The 16900-nt window shown below is 55.4% G+C and overlaps 1 protein-coding gene across 5 annotated transcripts in view; it reads left to right on the top strand.

Annotated features, from left to right (window-relative positions):
• DNMT1 (DNA methyltransferase 1) overlaps positions 1–14725 on the top strand; it is a 46834-nt gene extending 32109 nt beyond the window's left edge. For all 5 annotated transcript variants that reach the window (XM_049642365.1, XM_049642366.1, XM_049642367.1 and 2 more), the window contains 19 exons: positions 228–325; positions 518–665; positions 1697–1812; positions 1995–2199; positions 2280–2413; positions 3865–4038; positions 5497–5718; positions 6870–7062; positions 7998–8082; positions 8257–8385; positions 8533–8815; positions 9128–9269; positions 10464–10630; positions 11023–11200; positions 11879–12074; positions 12453–12619; positions 12879–12995; positions 13797–13887; positions 14368–14725. In XM_049642365.1, coding sequence (XP_049498322.1) covers positions 228–325; positions 518–665; positions 1697–1812; positions 1995–2199; positions 2280–2413; positions 3865–4038; positions 5497–5718; positions 6870–7062; positions 7998–8082; positions 8257–8385; positions 8533–8815; positions 9128–9269; positions 10464–10630; positions 11023–11200; positions 11879–12074; positions 12453–12619; positions 12879–12995; positions 13797–13887; positions 14368–14402 — 2880 coding nt within the window. In that variant the 3' untranslated portion in view covers positions 14403–14725. The remainder of the gene's footprint in view (positions 1–227; positions 326–517; positions 666–1696; positions 1813–1994; positions 2200–2279; positions 2414–3864; positions 4039–5496; positions 5719–6869; positions 7063–7997; positions 8083–8256; positions 8386–8532; positions 8816–9127; positions 9270–10463; positions 10631–11022; positions 11201–11878; positions 12075–12452; positions 12620–12878; positions 12996–13796; positions 13888–14367) is intronic.
• Positions 14726–16900: the final 2175 nt, after the last annotated feature.

The raw sequence follows: 16900 nt of genomic DNA, 5'->3' as shown, positions 1-16900 counted from the left end.
CATGGCGAGTTCTCAGTTCTCCACACTTGTCCCAACATGTGTCCTGCTTCTTAATTCTCACTAACCTGGAGGGTACGAATGGGATCTTGTTCTGAACTTCTTTTTCCCCTTTCCCTGATGAGGCCAAATACAATTTTTTAAATTGGTAATTCGCCCAAAACAAACAAAAAACTGGTTACCAACGGTTACTAATGGCCATTTCATTCCCTTCCTGAATACTTTTTTAGGTGTGTCAGCAGCCCGAATGTGGAAAGTGTAAAGCCTGTAAAGATATGGTTAAGTTTGGTGGTAGCGGACGGAGCAAACAGGCTTGCCAAGAGAGGAGGTAGGTTTGGCCGACGCCGCTCTCCTGGCAGAGGAACATGAGCTCTGTTCGGGGCAGGTGGGCTGAGACGTGCAGGGAAGGCAGCGCTCCCTCTTCTGGTTGTCGCCAGGCCTGTCCCCATCACCCAACTAAAACAGCCCCAGTAGGTTTTACTTACCCGAGGGGACTTGCCTATAACCACTGACTCTATAGGTGTCCCAATATGGCCATGAAGGAGGCCGATGACGATGAAGAAGTTGACGACAATATTCCAGAGATGCCGTCCCCCAAAAAAATGCATCAGGGGAAGAAAAAGAAACAGAACAAGAATCGGATCTCTTGGATTGGAGAAGCCGTCAAGGTAATCCTGGAGAAGACCTAGCCTCCTGCCGCACCTCTGAGCATCAAGTCACGCCCGGTGTTGAGCAGCCTGAGCCCCAAGCGGAGAAACCTGCTCATTTGCCTGTGAGGAGCAGGGCCAGCGAGAGGCCAGAAAATGTGTTTTTGCTTGTGTGCCCACAGACTCCTGTTTTCCTATCCTTCCAAAATGGGCCTTTGACGCTGTCCTAGGAGGGGTCAGGCTGGTTCCCCTTCAAAGCTTGTTTCGAAGAGAGCCTTCACTGCCGCATCCACCCCGGCCTGGCAGTGGGTGTTTTTGTGACACTCGCAGATGGCCTCCCTGCCGTCCCGTGACGGTCCATCTAAGGCACAACTCCTTTACCAAACCCGGAGAGCGAGTAATCTCTCCGCGCTGCTTCCTTGATGTCTGGAAGCCAAAGATCTGGTCTGCAGCGTGAGGCCTGCCCCTGCCAGATGCTGCTGTAGGCCTGAATGAGGCTGAGCCCCTGTCCTGTGGGGGTGAGCCCCTCGTACAGGAGGACAGGCGCGTGTTCTGTCCAGTGAGTGGAGGGCTGGAGGGAGGTGGGGACCTTGGAGGCTCCCGAGGAGGCAGCGCATCTGAGTTGAGACCCAGAAGGTTGGTGAGGAACCAGCCTCAGAGACCCGGGGGCCAGTCAGGGCAGAGGCCCTCAGGTGGAAACTAGCTTTCCTTGTGGGAGAAGTAGGTCCTTGTGGCTGACAGAGTTGGGGCGGGATGTGGCATTAGGACCACTGGGAGGGGTTGGGACCGGCACTGTTCAGAATGAAATGTTGGAATCTGATTTGCTACTGACACTGAAGCGCGGGACTGACGAGGAGGGAACGTGTGTGCTCTTAGTTGCAGGTTTCCAGCCAAGGGAGCGAAGGTTTTCTGTAGCAGCCAGGGCAGTAGAGCTCAGGGCTTACCAACTTGTCAGGAATTAGGCTTTTATACAAAATAAGAGGAACAGGGGGGTCGAGCCTAGCATAGACCTCTGAACCCATCCTCACCTGAAACGAAGCTCTCGTTTTCAGACTGATGGAAAGAAGAGTTACTTCAAGAAGGTGTGCATTGACTCAGAAACCCTGGAAGTGGGGGACTGCGTCTCTGTTATTCCAGATGACTCCTCCAAACCGCTGTATTTAGCCAGGTTTGTACCTTTTCCTTTGCTTGACCTCAGCACACACTTTCTCTTGAACACCTAGGAGATGCTTATGTGTGAATACAGCAGTGGCTCTTTGCCCTGGGCTAGACACACGGCAAATGCAAGTTCCCCTAAGTAGACTCGGTCCAGGTTTGCCAGTCGGGTTAGCAACTTTCTTCTGACTCCAGAGTCACTGCGCTGTGGGAGGACAGCAGCAACGGGCAGATGTTTCATGCCCACTGGTTCTGCGCGGGGACAGACACAGTCCTCGGAGCCACGTCGGACCCCTTGGAGCTGTTCCTGGTAGACGAATGTGAGGACATGCAGCTTTCATACATTCACAGCAAGGTGAAGGTCGTCTATAAAGCTCCGTCAGAGAACTGGGCCATGGAGGTGAGTGCCCGGCGCCCCTTGGCGTGCCCTTCCCCTCCTTGCGTGGGCTCCTGGCTGACACCGGGTCCTTGTCCTCAAAGGGAGGCATGGATCCTGAGCCTCTGATGGCGGAGGACGATGGAAAGACCTACTTCTACCAGCTGTGGTATGATCAGGACTACGCAAGGTTCGAGTCCCCTCCGAAAACCCAGCCAACGGAGGACAACAAGTACAAGTGAGTGCTGGGCCCGGGCCGGGCCCGGGCCCCGGGTCCCCTCTGTGGGGCCGCCTCTGTGGTGCTCCAGGGCCGTGTGCTTATCTGTGCATCACTCTGGCCTTTCACGTACTTCTCTCTGGTGGGGTTTCTTTCTCCTGCTAATCAGAGACCAGCCTGACTTGGTTGCAGTTGCTTTAAGTGTGTGGACAGCTTGGGCACGGAGTTGCCTTTATGAGAAGTTCTCCTATCCAGGAGCAGTATGCAGCTTTCTGTCTTCAGCCTCTTTGTGTGTAGCTCAGCGTTTCTGCTACGTATCTTGCACGTTTCCTTCTGTTTTTTAGATCTTTTCTTTCATGAGTGGTATCTTTGATTCCATGTCATTCTAGCTGATGAGTGACTGCTTTTAGGGAGGCTTGGTTGTTTTTGTCTTTTAAAAAAAAAAAAAAATGTTTATTTTGAGAGAGAGCAAGTGGGGCAGGGGCAGAGCGAATCCCAGGCAGGTTCCATGCTGTCAGTGCAGAGCCTGACACAGGGCTCGATTCCATGAATTAGGAGACCATGACCTGAGCCAATATCAAGAGTCAACCCCCATAGGGGTGCCTGGGTGGCTCAGTCGGTTAAACGTCCGACTTCGGCTCAGGTCATGATCTCACAGTTGGTGAGTCCCACCCCTGCGTCGGGCTCTGTGCTGAGAGCTCAGAGCCTGGAGCCTGTTTCAGATTCTGTGTCTCCCTCTCTCTCTGCTCCTACCCCACTCACATTCTCTCTCTCTCTCTGTCTCTCTGTCTCTCTCTCAAAAATAAATAAATGTTAAGGGGAAAAAAAGTCAAACTCCCAACCAACCAAGCTCCCCAGGTGACCCAGGAGGCTTGCTTTTTTAAATTCTTTTTCAATGTTTAGTGCCCTGTGCCTTCCTTTGTAACCCCTGTACCTCACTTGTTCAAACTAAGGTCGCATTGGCACCTCTGGAGCAGCAGTTCGGCTGATGGGGTGGGGCTGGGAGGGCTGGCTTACGTGCCCCCAGTGTTTCTCCAGTCAGCCTGGTGCTGCCTCTTGATTTGATCTCTAGTGAAGGCCATTTCTAGCTCTCCTTTAAGGACTTACTAATCAGAAATGTTGAATTTTACCAATTAGCTTTTCAGCCTTTAGAGGTAACAGTAGGAAACTCCTCTGATATCGAGCTGTGACCGGACCACTCTCTGCATTCTTGCTTGTGGCGTATTCTTTTCCTTATTCTGCCTTCTGTTTGTCTTAGGGTTTTCACATCAAATTCTCAAAAGTGGAATCAGCTTGGCATTTTCTTGTGTTTCATCTCTGGTCTTTGGTCCCAAATAAGTGTTTTCAGAGTGTGAACACAGACTGCAGGAAAGCCGGTTTCTTCAAGTGTCTGCAGACATTCTCTACTGGTCACCAGAAGCTCCGGGTGAAGCCAGCTCAGGGCCCCTTGTTTCTGTCCTTCGCTCCTTCAGGTTCTGTGTAAGCTGTGCCCGTCTGGCTGAAATGAGGCAAAAAGAGATTCCCAGGGTCATGGAACAGCTTGAGGACCTGGACAGCCGGGTTCTCTACGGCTCGGCCACTAAGAACGGCATCCAGTATCGCGTCGGGGATGGCGTATACCTGCTGCCCGAGGCCTTCACGTTCAAGTGAGTGCCCCTTTGGCCCAGGTCAGGGCCATGAGCGCTGGGCCAGTGCAGGGTTGGCTCTGTGGTCTGTCCCCCTCCCTGTACCCCCAGGACTAGCCGCTGCCTGGACTGTTGCCTTAGTATCTGTGGTGATCAGCAGTATCCTGCCCTCCATGGTAGAGTGACTATCGTAAGTCTGAAAGAAGTCAGAGCGTGTGCTGGCCAAGCATAAGTGTCTGTGGTGGGGGCCTGGCCCCGCCCAGCCCTGAGGCTTTGGGGCAGAGACCATCTCCTGTTGTTCTGGTCTGTCACGTGGGAGGAGTATTTCACCTGCCAGGCTCTTGGGATGAAGTGTGTTAAAGGGCCTAAAGGAAAGATTGAATGAACGTGAGTTGTAATCCCATTTGCCAAGAAGTATCAAGATCTCTTTGTGTATCAGAGGATTGGGGCTCTTCAGGGAGAAATCGGCCGAGTTTCCACACTCGATCCAGTCTTTGTTCTCAGAACTAGCACGTGGTTGAATTCCAACCAACATTTTCAGAACTTCTCCGTTTCCCGACTTGCAGTTCCTAAAGTCCCAGTTCCCAACCTCAGTTCAGTCATTACGAATTACAGACACGGAGGTCAGGGTCTTCTCAGCCTGTGCAGCTGGCGCGAGTACCCGCTTTAGCCCCGGCCGTCCTCGGTGTGGAGGGGAGGACGCCCGTAAGTGCTGTCTGCTCAGGTGCTCCCTGCACAGAAGACGTGTCCACACAGGTGCTCACAGGTACCTTCGGAGCCCAGTGGACTAAGGAGGCCTGGTGGGAAAACATGGCAGCTGCTTTCCTGAACAGCAGCCTTCAAGCCTGCAGCCGAATCCGATGACCGGTTTTACCCCCGTAGTCAGGCCAGGTTCAACTTGCCCAGACTGTGAGTCTCCACCCGTGCCCTTTCAGCATTCCCTCTAGGTCAGCACCCCAGTCGGGAGAGCCTAGGTCATGCTTGGTGACAGCCCCACAGCTGTGGAAGTTGCCTCCCTGCCTGGACTGCGTGTCCCTCGTGGTTCAGCAGGGCACTTGGCCTGTTGCGTCACTCGGGGGCTTGGGCTGGTGGGAGCACTGGCTTCTCGGGGCTGCGGGTCTGAGCCGAGGGAGAGCGTACTGGAGGCAGCTCAGCGTTCCTGCCAGCACCGCTGTGTGTCCTTTCTCGCACTCGCTGGGCAGAGCGAGGCACATGCCGGGAAGTGCCGTCCTGTCCCGCGGCTGGGAGCTGGGCCTATTCAAATAGCATCAGCAGCTACCGTAGCCAGCGGCACACAGATGGAGAAACCCGCTTTAAACTGGATGAGGTTTCATCTTTCTCTGTAAATCTCCAGGCGCTTAGCTGCCCTGGTTTAGAAGGTGTCTGGATTTAAGTAGTAGTGTTACTGGCCAGTCACACTGAGGTGATTCCTTTTTATGGCTTCGTATTCAGTTATGCGTAACACTGGCTTCTCTGCAGCATCAAGCTGTCCAGTCCCGTGAAGCGCCCACGGAAGGAGCCTGTGGATGAAGACCTCTACCCAGAACACTACCGGAAATACTCCGATTACATCAAAGGCAGCAACCTGGATGCCCCCGAGCCGTATCGAATTGGCCGAATCAAAGAAATCTTCTGTATCAAGAAGAGCAATGGCAGGCCCAATGAGACCGACATCAAAATCAGAATCAACAAGTTCTACAGGTCAGTGAAGGCCTCTGCTCTTCCAGGATGGCGGCAGACTTCTAGAAGTCTGAAATGGGGTTGTAACAGCACACACGGTGGTATTTTAAGACTTCGGTAGAGGTAGCTGTTTTTCTAAGTGTTTCTAATTATCTGGTGGGTGCTGACAGGGACTAGAATTGTAATTATATTTCATAGCTTTGCTTTAGACCTTTGTTTTAGAGCCGCAGAGTTGTCTCCCCCAAAGAAATCCTTAAGCAGAAGTCAAGAGTATGACAAGATCGTGGGGCACCTGGGTGGCTCAGTCGGTCGAGCGACCGACTTCGGCTCAGGCCGTGATCTCACGGTTTGTGGGTTCGAGCCCCGCCTCGGGCTCTGTGCTGACAGCTCAGAGCCTGGAGCCTGCTTCAGATTCTGTGTCTGTCTCCCTCTCTGCCCCTCCCCCACTCATGCTCTGTCTCAGAAATAAACATTTAAAAAAATTAAAAAAAAAAAAAAGAGTATGACAAAATCAGGAGTGGGACGTCCTGGGCTCTGCCTAAGACACCCTCAGAGAATCTCAAGTTCTGTTTACGATTGTCTGAGTTGTGTCCCCTCCCCCCCCCCGGTCCCCCCCATTCTCTCTTCCTGTTCTTCCTAGGTGCCTCTTCCTGTTTCTGGGCTTTCTCTCTGTCTACACTTTTCCTAAGGTCTTGGCTTCACTCTTTTTTTGGGCACCTTAGGAACTCCTACTGATCAGGAGCTAACTGATAGAGATGGGTATAAGGTTGCTTCACTTCTTAACTAATATACGTGAAAGATTATTACAGTCTCTGCAACAGTCATTTGTGTCTACAGAAAAGAAACCAGGCTGGCTAGTGTAGGCAAGAGGAGGAAGGTCTAGATCCTTACTGGGCAGCAGGCGGCGGCTGCTCTGGACGCAGGGCGGGGCTGTTTGCACCGCAGTCGTGGGTGTGAAGAGCAAGCAGACAAGCAGACCAGCCGCTGAGTTCGTGGCAAGGAGGCCCACTCTGGCGGCGGTGCCGGCTAGGGGGGGGTAGTAACTGGTCCCCTTAACTGGGGGGTTGTGGTCTTTACCCATGGGTTTTCTGAGCACCCCCAGAAATGGGGAGCCGTTTGATTGTCCCGTTCGCAATAAAGGAGATTGTTAACAAAGAGTCTTCCACGCTCAGGCCAGAGAACACCCACAAGTCTACGCCGGCGAGTTACCACGCGGACATCAACCTGCTTTACTGGAGTGACGAGGAGGTGGTGGTGGACTTCAAGGCCGTGCAGGGCCGCTGTACCGTGGAGTACGGGGAGGACCTGCCAGGCGGCCTCCAGGACTTCTCTGCGGGTGGCCCAGACCGCTTCTACTTCCTCGAGGTGGGACTCTGGGCTTATCGCAGGGAGAGACTTCAGGTCACAGTCACAGCCCCTACGAAAGCAGTTGACTTACCCTGAGTATGAATCAGTGGGATTCAGATTCCTCTGGAACGTGACACTTGCCTTTAAAAGAACTGAGGGGTGCCTTGGTGGCTCTGTCAACTGAGCGTCCAACTCGGGTCATGATCCCAGGGTTGCGGGATCAAGCCCGCGCGTTAGGCTCAGCACTGAGCACGGAGCCTACTTTCCCTCTGCCCCTCTCCCCTGCTTGTGGGCGTGCACACACTCTCCCTGTAAAATAAAAAGACTCTATAACGCAGAACATAAACATAGGAGCATCCTTCTGCTTCTGTGGTTTATTTGGAGACTATTTAGGTGGCCTCCACCAGCCCTACTGATTCTTTTAGGGTGAGTTAGGGAAAGGTGCCCCTTTCCCTGGCGGACTCAGCCCTGCCCCAGGCAGTCCCAGTCCCTTCACCCAGGCATCTGCGGCCAGGTGAGGTCTATACACCGGGCAGTGGCCCTGGTGATGGAGAAAGGATCCAGGAGTCTGTCGATTTAAGCTGATCGCTTTTAAATTGTTTGAGCGTGGCTTTTCTGTGTTACGTTCTCTGAAGTTGGTACATGCCTGGGTTTCCCCGGGTTCCACTGTGGATGGCCTAATATATCACTTTTTCCAGTTTTTAGAATGAGTAGTCCAGGGCTTTGAACAGCAGGAATTCTAATGTTGGGCACATAAAATACTTACATTCTAGAACTTTTTTTCCCTGTTGCCAGTGTAATAAAATCAGAGTATTTTCACTGATGGCTAATTGCTTGTGGCCAAATTTAGGGAGAAATCAAGTGGATCTTCAGCAGGTTAATTTAAATTGTCCTTGTTAGAGAAGAGACTGGTGTGTTTCTCTCCCAGACTATTGTCGTTCTTTCCTTCTCAGGCCTATAATGCCAAGAACAAGAGCTTTGAAGATCCTCCTAACCATGCCCGTAGCCCTGGAAATAAAGGGAAGGGGAAGGGGAAAGGTAAGTTGTTATCCACAGGGTTCTTTTCAAGTCTGCCTTACGTAATTCAGGCTACTGATGAGTCATTTGGTATGAAAATGCCTCTGATGTTACCTCATTCTTTGCTGTGAATTCAGAATGAGGGTTTAGGGACAGTAGGTTAGGGCTCAGACTTGACTTTTGGCCTGTCTCCAGGGAAGGGCAAGGCAAAGTCTCAAACGTGCGAGCCAAGTGAACCAGAGACCGAAATTCAGCTGCCCAAGCTGCGGACCCTGGACGTGTTTTCTGGCTGTGGAGGGTTGTCGGAAGGATTCCACCAAGCAGGTAAATGCCATGGGGTTTTCTCTGCAGAGCTAGTAAAACCGGATCAGGCAGGTTCTACCTGGAAGGCCTTTCTGGCTCTGGTCCCGGTTCTGCCTTGAGCGTGATTCGAGGGGGTGCTTAGCACATATCTGTCCTCGTATCTACCAGGCATCTCGGAAACACTGTGGGCCATTGAGATGTGGGACCCTGCGGCCCAGGCGTTCCGGCTGAACAATCCCGGGTCCACGGTGTTCACGGAGGACTGCAACGTGCTGCTGAAGCTGGTCATGGCCGGGGAGGCCACCAACTCCCGCGGTCAGAAGCTGCCTCAGAAGGGAGATGTGGAGATGCTGTGCGGTGGGCCGCCTTGCCAAGGGTTTAGCGGCATGAACCGCTTCAACTCTCGCACCTACTCCAAGTTCAAGAACTCCTTGGTGGTTTCCTTTCTCAGGTAAACAGAGTAGCAGCCCCTGTGCTCAGGACTGCCTGACGGTGATTAGACTGCCAGCCCTGGGGTGTGCCGGGGGTAGCAGCAGCTGGCTTAGCCGCTGTACCTGCTGAAGGCCACGTGTGGAGGGGAGGCGCCCGGCCTTTGCTTCCAGGGCATTCGCAGCTGGCTTCTTGCCAGGGAGACGGAGAGTCAGCAGGTGCACCTTCCCAGCAAGCAGATATCAAGGATTTGGGTGTAGCTTCGGGTAGAGTAGGTCTTTCTCTTCACTTGGTGCGTGCGGATGACCCTCGTAGTCTCTCCCACCTCCCACAGCTACTGTGACTACTACCGGCCCCGCTACTTCCTCTTGGAGAACGTCCGGAATTTCGTTTCCTTCAAACGCTCCATGGTCCTGAAGCTCACTCTCCGCTGCCTTGTCCGTATGGGCTATCAGTGCACCTTCGGCGTGTTGCAGGTAGGCTCTCTTGGGGAAGGGGGCAAGGGTGGGCTGACAGGTGTGTACAGGAGGGGGGCTCAGTGGTTCCTGCACCGCAGCAGATGGTCTCTACCTGAAGGTAGAGTTGAAAAGGATGGGCGTGCAGTGCCGTGAGCTGTGGGGGTGCCGGTGCGGGTGGGGGGAGACGGCAGGTAGGCCCGCACGCCCTGCCGTGAAGCTCGCGGCGTCTGGGTCTGGGGAGCACAGAACTCGTGTGCCAGTAAGGCCACCTGCCTCTTCTCGAGTCACATCCTCGTGCCTGAGGAGGGGCCGTGTGTTTCCGGCCCCTTCCTCTTGAGAGGCCAGGGTGGTGGCCAGCTGTGGAACTCTAGTAGCAATTTGATCCCTGCGGTGGGGGGCGGGTGAAGCAAGAATGGCAGAAGGATGCACAGACCAAACCGTCGCGGGTTAACGGTTCTCTCCTGGGTGAATGTACACGTGTACAAACCTCAGGAGAAGGTGGGAGACCGCCCTCCAGGAGCTACTGGGAGCTTTGTCTGCAAGGACGGAGATCTGGGGTGACCAGAGGGAACTAGGCTTGACCTGAAAAGCAGCTACCGTGTACGTGCCTGTTCAGTAATTAACAGCGCAACTAGAGCTGAGACGACGCTCTGACACGAAGCCTGGCTGGAAGGCAGTGAGGGAGCGTCTGCCTCCTACCCGGTCCAGCCTCCCTGGGTCTGGGGCTCACCAGCCAAGCCTTGTTGGCAGCTCTGGCAGCCAAGCCCTGTTGGCAGTGACCGTCTACTGCTAGGTAGGCGGCAGGGCTCCGTGGCCTCTCTGCTCCCTCTTGTCTCCCGAGTGCTGAGACCACAGAGTCCTAGCAGGGCTCTCGAAAGAGCCGGCTGGAATTGCCAGCAGGGCTTACTCCCATCTTCTCCAGAGGCTTGTGGCCCTCACGTGGGATCTTTTGTCCCTCTTACTCATTAAGAGTAATCCCGCCGAGGGGCGTCTGGGTGGCTCAGTTGGTTGAGCATCCAGCGTCGGCTCAGGTCACGGTCTCACAGTTCATGAGTTCAAACCCCGCGTCGGGCTCTCTGCTGTCAGCCTGGAGCCTGCTTCGGGTCCACGTCCCCTTCTCTCTCTGCCCCTCCCCCCCAAAAATCAACATTAAAAAGTAAATCTGCAGACTTAACTAGGGGCTTGACTGTGCGTGTCTGGCCCTTTCCACAGGCTGGTCAGTATGGCGTGGCCCAGACCCGGAGGCGGGCCATCATCCTGGCTGCAGCCCCCGGAGAGAAGCTTCCCCTGTTCCCAGAGCCACTGCACGTGTTCGCACCCCGGGCCTGCCAGCTGAGCGTCGTGGTGGACGACAAGAAGTTTGTCAGCAACATAACCAGGTAGGAGCCCAGCTCGCCCCACCTTGTCACGGTGCTTGTTACCCGGGAGGCGTGTTGGTGGCGGGTCTGTCGGGAGACCTGAACGGCGGAGAACGTGTTGGCGCGGACGGCGCAGCGCTTGGCCTGCCACACGAGTGCTTCTGACCTCTGAGCGAGCCGCACGCGGGCCGTGGCTGGACCTGGCTGTAGTCGAGAGCAGGGCCCACACCTCAGGGCCATCCCTGCATAGACCGGCTCTGAGAAGGACGCCGCCCGTGTGGCCCTTTGACCTGGGAGCTAGGTTGCCCCCCTGGAGAGGGCGGCATCGGCCGTCGGGACGTGGCACCTGTAATGTGCGGGACGGCAGCCTCCTGGGTCCCCAGAGGTGTCAGCTGCGTGCTGTGCTCTCGCAGGTTGAGCTCAGGCCCGTTCCGAACCATCACCGTGCGGGACACGATGTCCGACCTCCCCGAGGTCCGGAACGGAGCTTCGGCGCTGGAGATCTTGTACAACGGGGAGCCTCAGTCCTGGTTCCAGAGGCAGCTCCGGGGCTCACAGTACCAGCCCATCCTCAGGGATCACATCTGTAAGGTAATGGCGCCCTGCCGGCAGCGTCGGTGTGGTCGGGCCGGTGGCCTCGTGAGCAAGAACGTGTGGTTGGAGCCCAGCCAGGGCTGAGGGTGGGAAGCGGGACCTGATCCAGGCCCTGTCCAGCTCCTACTCTGCCCGTGGCCCTGAGCCCAGGCCTCCTCCTCCTCCTCCTGCTTCTCTTCTTGCCACCGCTGTCTGTGCCCCCCCCCCCCCCCCGCAGCAGCACAGTCACGAGGAGCGTCTGCTCCTCCCGGAATCGGTGTCTGGTCCCCGCTGCCTCTGACTCCCCTCGTCTCTTGCCAGCCCTGCTCTCTGTGTGTTCTCCCAGATACGCCAAACCCGCTCTTCCCCATCCGGTTCTCCTCTCATCCTGCAGGGCTCAGCCCACACGTCTCCCCCTCCTCCGAGAAGCCCTATCGGCTTGCCCCAAGCTGTCCTCTCACCCATTTCCCCCCATTCTCTGCCACGTCCGTGCTTGGTTATCTTCAAGGCACGTGCAGTCTGCAGGTCGTCGGGTTGGGCTGCTCTTGGTCTCCCCCGATGGGATACGAGCCCCTCCTTGGTGATTCCTGGTCACCGTGCTGTTTCCGGTTCCTGGGATGGTGGCACCCAGCCTACCGTGGGTGCTTAGACACTCCATGAATGATGTGACGGCCGGGGCCTGCTGTGACTTTTCAGGACATGAGCGCGCTGGTGGCCGCCCGCATGCGGCACATCCCTCTGGCCCCGGGCTCAGACTGGCGTGACCTGCCGAACATCGAGGTGCGGCTGTCCGATGGCACCATGGCCAGGAAGCTGCGATACACGTACCATGACAAGAAGAACGGCTGCAGCAGCACTGGGGCCCTCCGTGGGGTCTGCTCCTGTGTGGAAGGTGGGGGCCCTGCTGTGCCGCGGCCGGGGGTGGGGGTGCTTCCCGGCCCCAGCCCCCTGGATCCTGATCCCCCGCAGCCCCCCAGCCCCAGCCCCCTGGATCCTGATCCCCCGCAGCCCCCCAGCCCCAGCCCCCTGGATCCTGATCCCCTGCAGCGGTCCAGGGGGCTTGGAAGGAGCACTGTTGCCTGGGGTCTCCTAGCAGGAGGTACTGGGGACTGCCACTCGCTGACCTGAGGACCTGGGCGGGGCGCGGACGTCCTGGCTTTAAATAGCTGCTGAGAGCATTTAAGTGATAAGAGCTTTGGGGACAGGGATTGTCGGCTGCTCAGTCCCTCCCATTCTGTAACCACAGTCTCATGGCAGCCCTCTCTTCCAGCGGGCAAAGCCTGTGACTCCGCGGCTAGACAGTTCAACACCCTCATCCCCTGGTGCCTGCCCCACACCGGGAACAGGCACAACCACTGGGCCGGCCTCTACGGACGGCTCGAGTGGGATGGCTTCTTCAGCACGACCGTCACCAACCCCGAGCCCATGGGCAAGCAGGTGGGTCTGCGGGCCGCGGTGGTGTCAGGGAGGGGACGGAGGCAGGGGCTCACGGTGGGGGTGGCCCCTGGGGAGCCTGCACTCCTCACCCACACCCTTCCCCCCTCCCCCCGCCCCCCAGCCTCTGCTGATGGAGACCGGCTCGGCCATTGAGGCCTGAGGCTGCAGTTCTTCTCCATGGTTCAGTTTCCCTCCTCCTGCCCCGAATGGCGGGCGGGCCCAGTCCCGTTCCCCTTCCCATCTCCCCTCTCCCTTCCAGGGCCGCGTTCTCCACCCTGAGCAGCACCGCGTCGTGAGCGTGCGGGAGTGCGCCCGCTCCCAGGGCTTCCCGGACACCTACCGGCTGTTCGGCAACATCCTGGACAAGCACCGGCAGGTCAGCCGAGGGGAGCAGGGCCGGCTCTTCCTCTGTCCCTGTGTGAGGCGCCACTGAGCCCCTCCTCAAAGCGGCCCCGACGGGAGAGAGGCCCCTCTGTCTGACCCAGGGTGCAGGTGTTCCGGGGGAAAGCAGGGCCCACGGGGTCACGTCTGAGGGGACACGGAGCCCCCGGAGTTTGTTGGCCGATTGGCCTCAGTATTGCCAGGAAGGGGGCGCCCGGAAGGAGAGAGCCTGTCACTGGGACCCAGAGTGCTCGCGGGTCAGGCTGTGGTTAATTAAGCACATTGGTTGTCACTTCACAGCTCTGAGGCAGGTTTAGCCCAAAGGAAAGTTCCAGGGCACTGAACTTGAGTGAAGGAGCAGACAAAATGGGCTCAGGGTGGGAACGAACCCACAGTTCCTCACTGATACTCAGGGTGTTAAGTTTACTATTTCTTAATTACATGTATTTCCATCTAAGGAATGCCTGTTCATGGCTTACAAAGCAACAGTACCCCGGGGGTTCTAGCAACACCCCTCCCTTCCTGTTCTCTGGAAAGAACCCCTCTTGGCTGAAAGTGAAGCATGGTGACCTCCATGTCGATCTGAGTTTTTCCGAAGCCCGTTAAAGGTCCCTTTTCTGTGGGTGGGCCTGGACACGGGGTTCAGGGTGGGGAGTGGGCCGGTTGGAGGGTCCCTGAGCCGTCATGGTGGAACCGGCTCCGGAGGCCCACGTGAGCGGGGCTCACGTCATTGAGAAAAGGCTGCCACTGACCCCAGCTGTGCCAAGCCATGCACCGCCCTCCTTCCCTCCTTCAGGTGGGGAACGCTGTGCCGCCGCCTCTGGCCAAAGCCATTGGCTTGGAGATCAAGCGCTGTATGTTGGCCAAAGCTCGAGAGAGTGCCTCAGGTACGGTGGGAGCCGCTGGCGTGCAGGTCGGGGCCCGGGGCCCTTTCCTCAGGCTGCGCGGCCGGGCTCAGATGCCAACCCAGGCTGGGAACGTAGGGAACCCCTGGGAGCAGGGCGCGGTCTCCCTCTGTTCACGCAGAGCTGCTGCACGTCTCACTTGGAGGGCCATTAACATCGACACCTGGCTGCTAACCTAGTTCTTGATTTTTCTCTTTTTTTTAAGGATGTTTCTTTTGAGAGAGACAGGGAGGGGGCAGGGGGAGAGAGAAGTGTAAGCAGGGCCTGCGCTGTCAGCACAGGGCCCGACATGGGCTCGAACCCACGAACCGTGAGACCATGACCTGAGCCGAAATCGAGAGTTGGATGCTTAATCGACTGAGCCGCCCAGGGGCCCCTAGTTCTGTTTGTTACACTTGCCTGTTGCGTCGTGCAGGGTTGTGCGTGTGCTCTGTGACGACTTTACCTTTTATTTCTCTTTAGTGAAAATCAAGGAGGAGGAAGCTACCAAGGACTAGTTTTGCCTTCCCGTCACCCTTGTTTCTGGCACCAGGGATCCCCAACATGCACTGATGTTGTATTTTTAACATGTCAAAATCTGTCAGTTCAAATGTGTTGTACACGGTGTTTGTGGCCTTGGCTGACATGAAGCTGTTCTGTGAGGTTTGCTTATCAACTAATGACTTAGTGATCAAACTGTGCCGTACTTTGTGCATTCTGGATTTTAAAAGTTTTTTATTATGCGTTATATCAAATCTACCACTGTATGAGTGGGAATTAAGACTTTATGTAGTTTTTATATGTTGTAATATTTCTTCAAATAAATCTCTCCTATAAATCACCCTGGCTGGTGACTTGTAATTTACGAAGGGCTTCTGTCTGCCTCTTGGCTGAGCCCGGATGAGAATGGGCTCTCAGAGCTGCAGGTGATCCCATAGACGTGTTTGTCCGAAGTTAGATCATTCTGCATGTGCTATGCCTGTGTTTGGGGCTGAGGGTTAACTTGTTTCAGTTCTGGCTGAGACCCAAGTGAATCTCGCTTAGTGTGGCTTCCAGGAGAGCCTTTTAAAGGAACAGTCTTAGTTGGCCTTCCCCATTGTAGCCCTTCTGTGCTCTAGAATGGACTGTGATGCCTGGTGGTGCAGCAGCCATCTGTGACCATGAGCGTGGAGGCCCGTGTAGTGGGGGAGGGGGGAAGAAGAGAGGAGTCCCTCGGAGCCCTGGCCTGGTCCCCCCAGACAGACCCTTTATTTAAGAGTCTGTTAGGTAGGCTTGTTCCATCCTTTCAGCCTAATTCAATCCTACTGAATTCTAAATTTTTTTGTGTTGTAATGTTTGTTTATTTTAGAGGCAGAGAAAGCACAAGCGGGGGAGGGGCAGAGAGAGCCGGAGACAGAATCCGAATCAGGCTGCAGGCTCTGAGCTGTCAGCACGGAGCCCGACGTGGGGCTTGAACCCATGAACCAAGAGATCATGGCCTGAGCCAAAGTCGGAAGCTCAACCGACTGAGCCATCCAGGCGCTCCGCCCCCCCCCCCCCCGCCTTTTTTTTCCTTCAATCCTACTAAATTCTAAAACCATCAAACCTCTTTGGTTTGCCTTTGGGAAAGGACTTCCTGTAAAATGCCAACAAAGCAGAAGCAGACAAAGAAGTGTCAGTCACCAGCACACGCGACTGGGTCAAACTTTGGACTTGGCGCATGTAAAAGCCTAGTGGGTACTCTTATAGCAGCTGCATGAGGTGTACAGACTTCTGGGGAAAACTTATCTTAAGGACAAGCCTGCCTTTCGAAGTATAGGGCCGGCCCTGATTATTCAGATATTCTTTTATGTCCCTCAACGTTTCAAAATTTCAAAGTCTTCATCTAGATACTGCCTTTTTTTGGGGTGGGGGGAAGCGAGAGCACACGGGTGGTCGGGAGGGAGAGAGAATCGTAAGCTGGCTGCCCACGCCCAGCGCCGAGCCGGACACAGGGCTCCATCCCACGACCCTGGGAAGGTGACCTGAGCCGAAATCGAGAGTCAGGGGCTCAACTGACTGAGCCACCCAGTCACTCCTAGGTACTGCGTATTTCTTCAAAAAAACTTTTTTTGTAATGTTAATTTATTTTTGAGACAGAGACAGCATGAGCAGGGGAGGGGCAGAGAGAGAGGGAAACACAGACTCCAAAGCAGGCTCCAGGCTCCGAGCCATCAGCACAGAGCCCAGTGCGGGGCTCGAACTCACAAGCCGTGAGATCATGACCTGAGCTGAAGTCGGAGGCTCCACCGACTGAACCACCCAGGCATCCCATGTACTACAGATTTCTTAACTGGATTCCTAGGTATTTAATCCTTTCATTCCTACCATAAATGGGATTTCTCTTTTGTTTTCTGGTGGGAGGCAGGGAAGAGGCTCCTTTCTTCAGCAGTGGCTCTTCGCTTCTACAGAAAGATTGACTCGTATTGATTATTGACTTTGTGTACTAGGTGGTTTTGTTTCGTTTTACCTAGCCAACCTGAATTCCCTTATTTTCGTGATTTTTTTTCCAGTTGGAGTCTGTGTCTCGGGTATGCGACACGCTAACCAAGAACGTGAGGATTCACTTTAGCGTAAGTGGTAGAAGCTGTTTCCCGCTGTGGCTCAGCCGTTAGGTCTCAGCTGGGCAGCGGGCTGTCCCTCGAGGGGTGGCCCAGGGGAGTGACTGCCTTTTGAGGCACACCTGCCTCCGTGTACCCCGAGAGCACTAGCCTGAGCCAGGCCGTGGACCGAGGGGGCGCTGCTGTGCTGGTGTGGGGCGGAGGGAGGGGACGTGGCTTCCAGCAGCTTCCGCCGCCCTGGCTGCCCGGCAGAGAACGTTCTTCCTTCTGTCAGAGTTTGGTTCAGCCTTTTCCTGGGAAGGAAACCCTAGTGGAATTGGGGACGTGACAAGAATAGCGATTGTAGTAGATTGCGGTACATCTGATCAATGAAATCCCCTGATGGCTCAGAGCCTCGTGACCATTTGAGGTGACTTATTAAACACAGTGGCTGCACT

The sequence above is a fragment of the Panthera uncia genome, chromosome A2 (assembly GCF_023721935.1).
Source record: "Panthera uncia isolate 11264 chromosome A2, Puncia_PCG_1.0, whole genome shotgun sequence".
Taxonomy (NCBI): Eukaryota; Metazoa; Chordata; class Mammalia; order Carnivora; family Felidae; genus Panthera; species Panthera uncia.
This window is presented reverse-complemented; position numbering and strand designations above follow the sequence as displayed.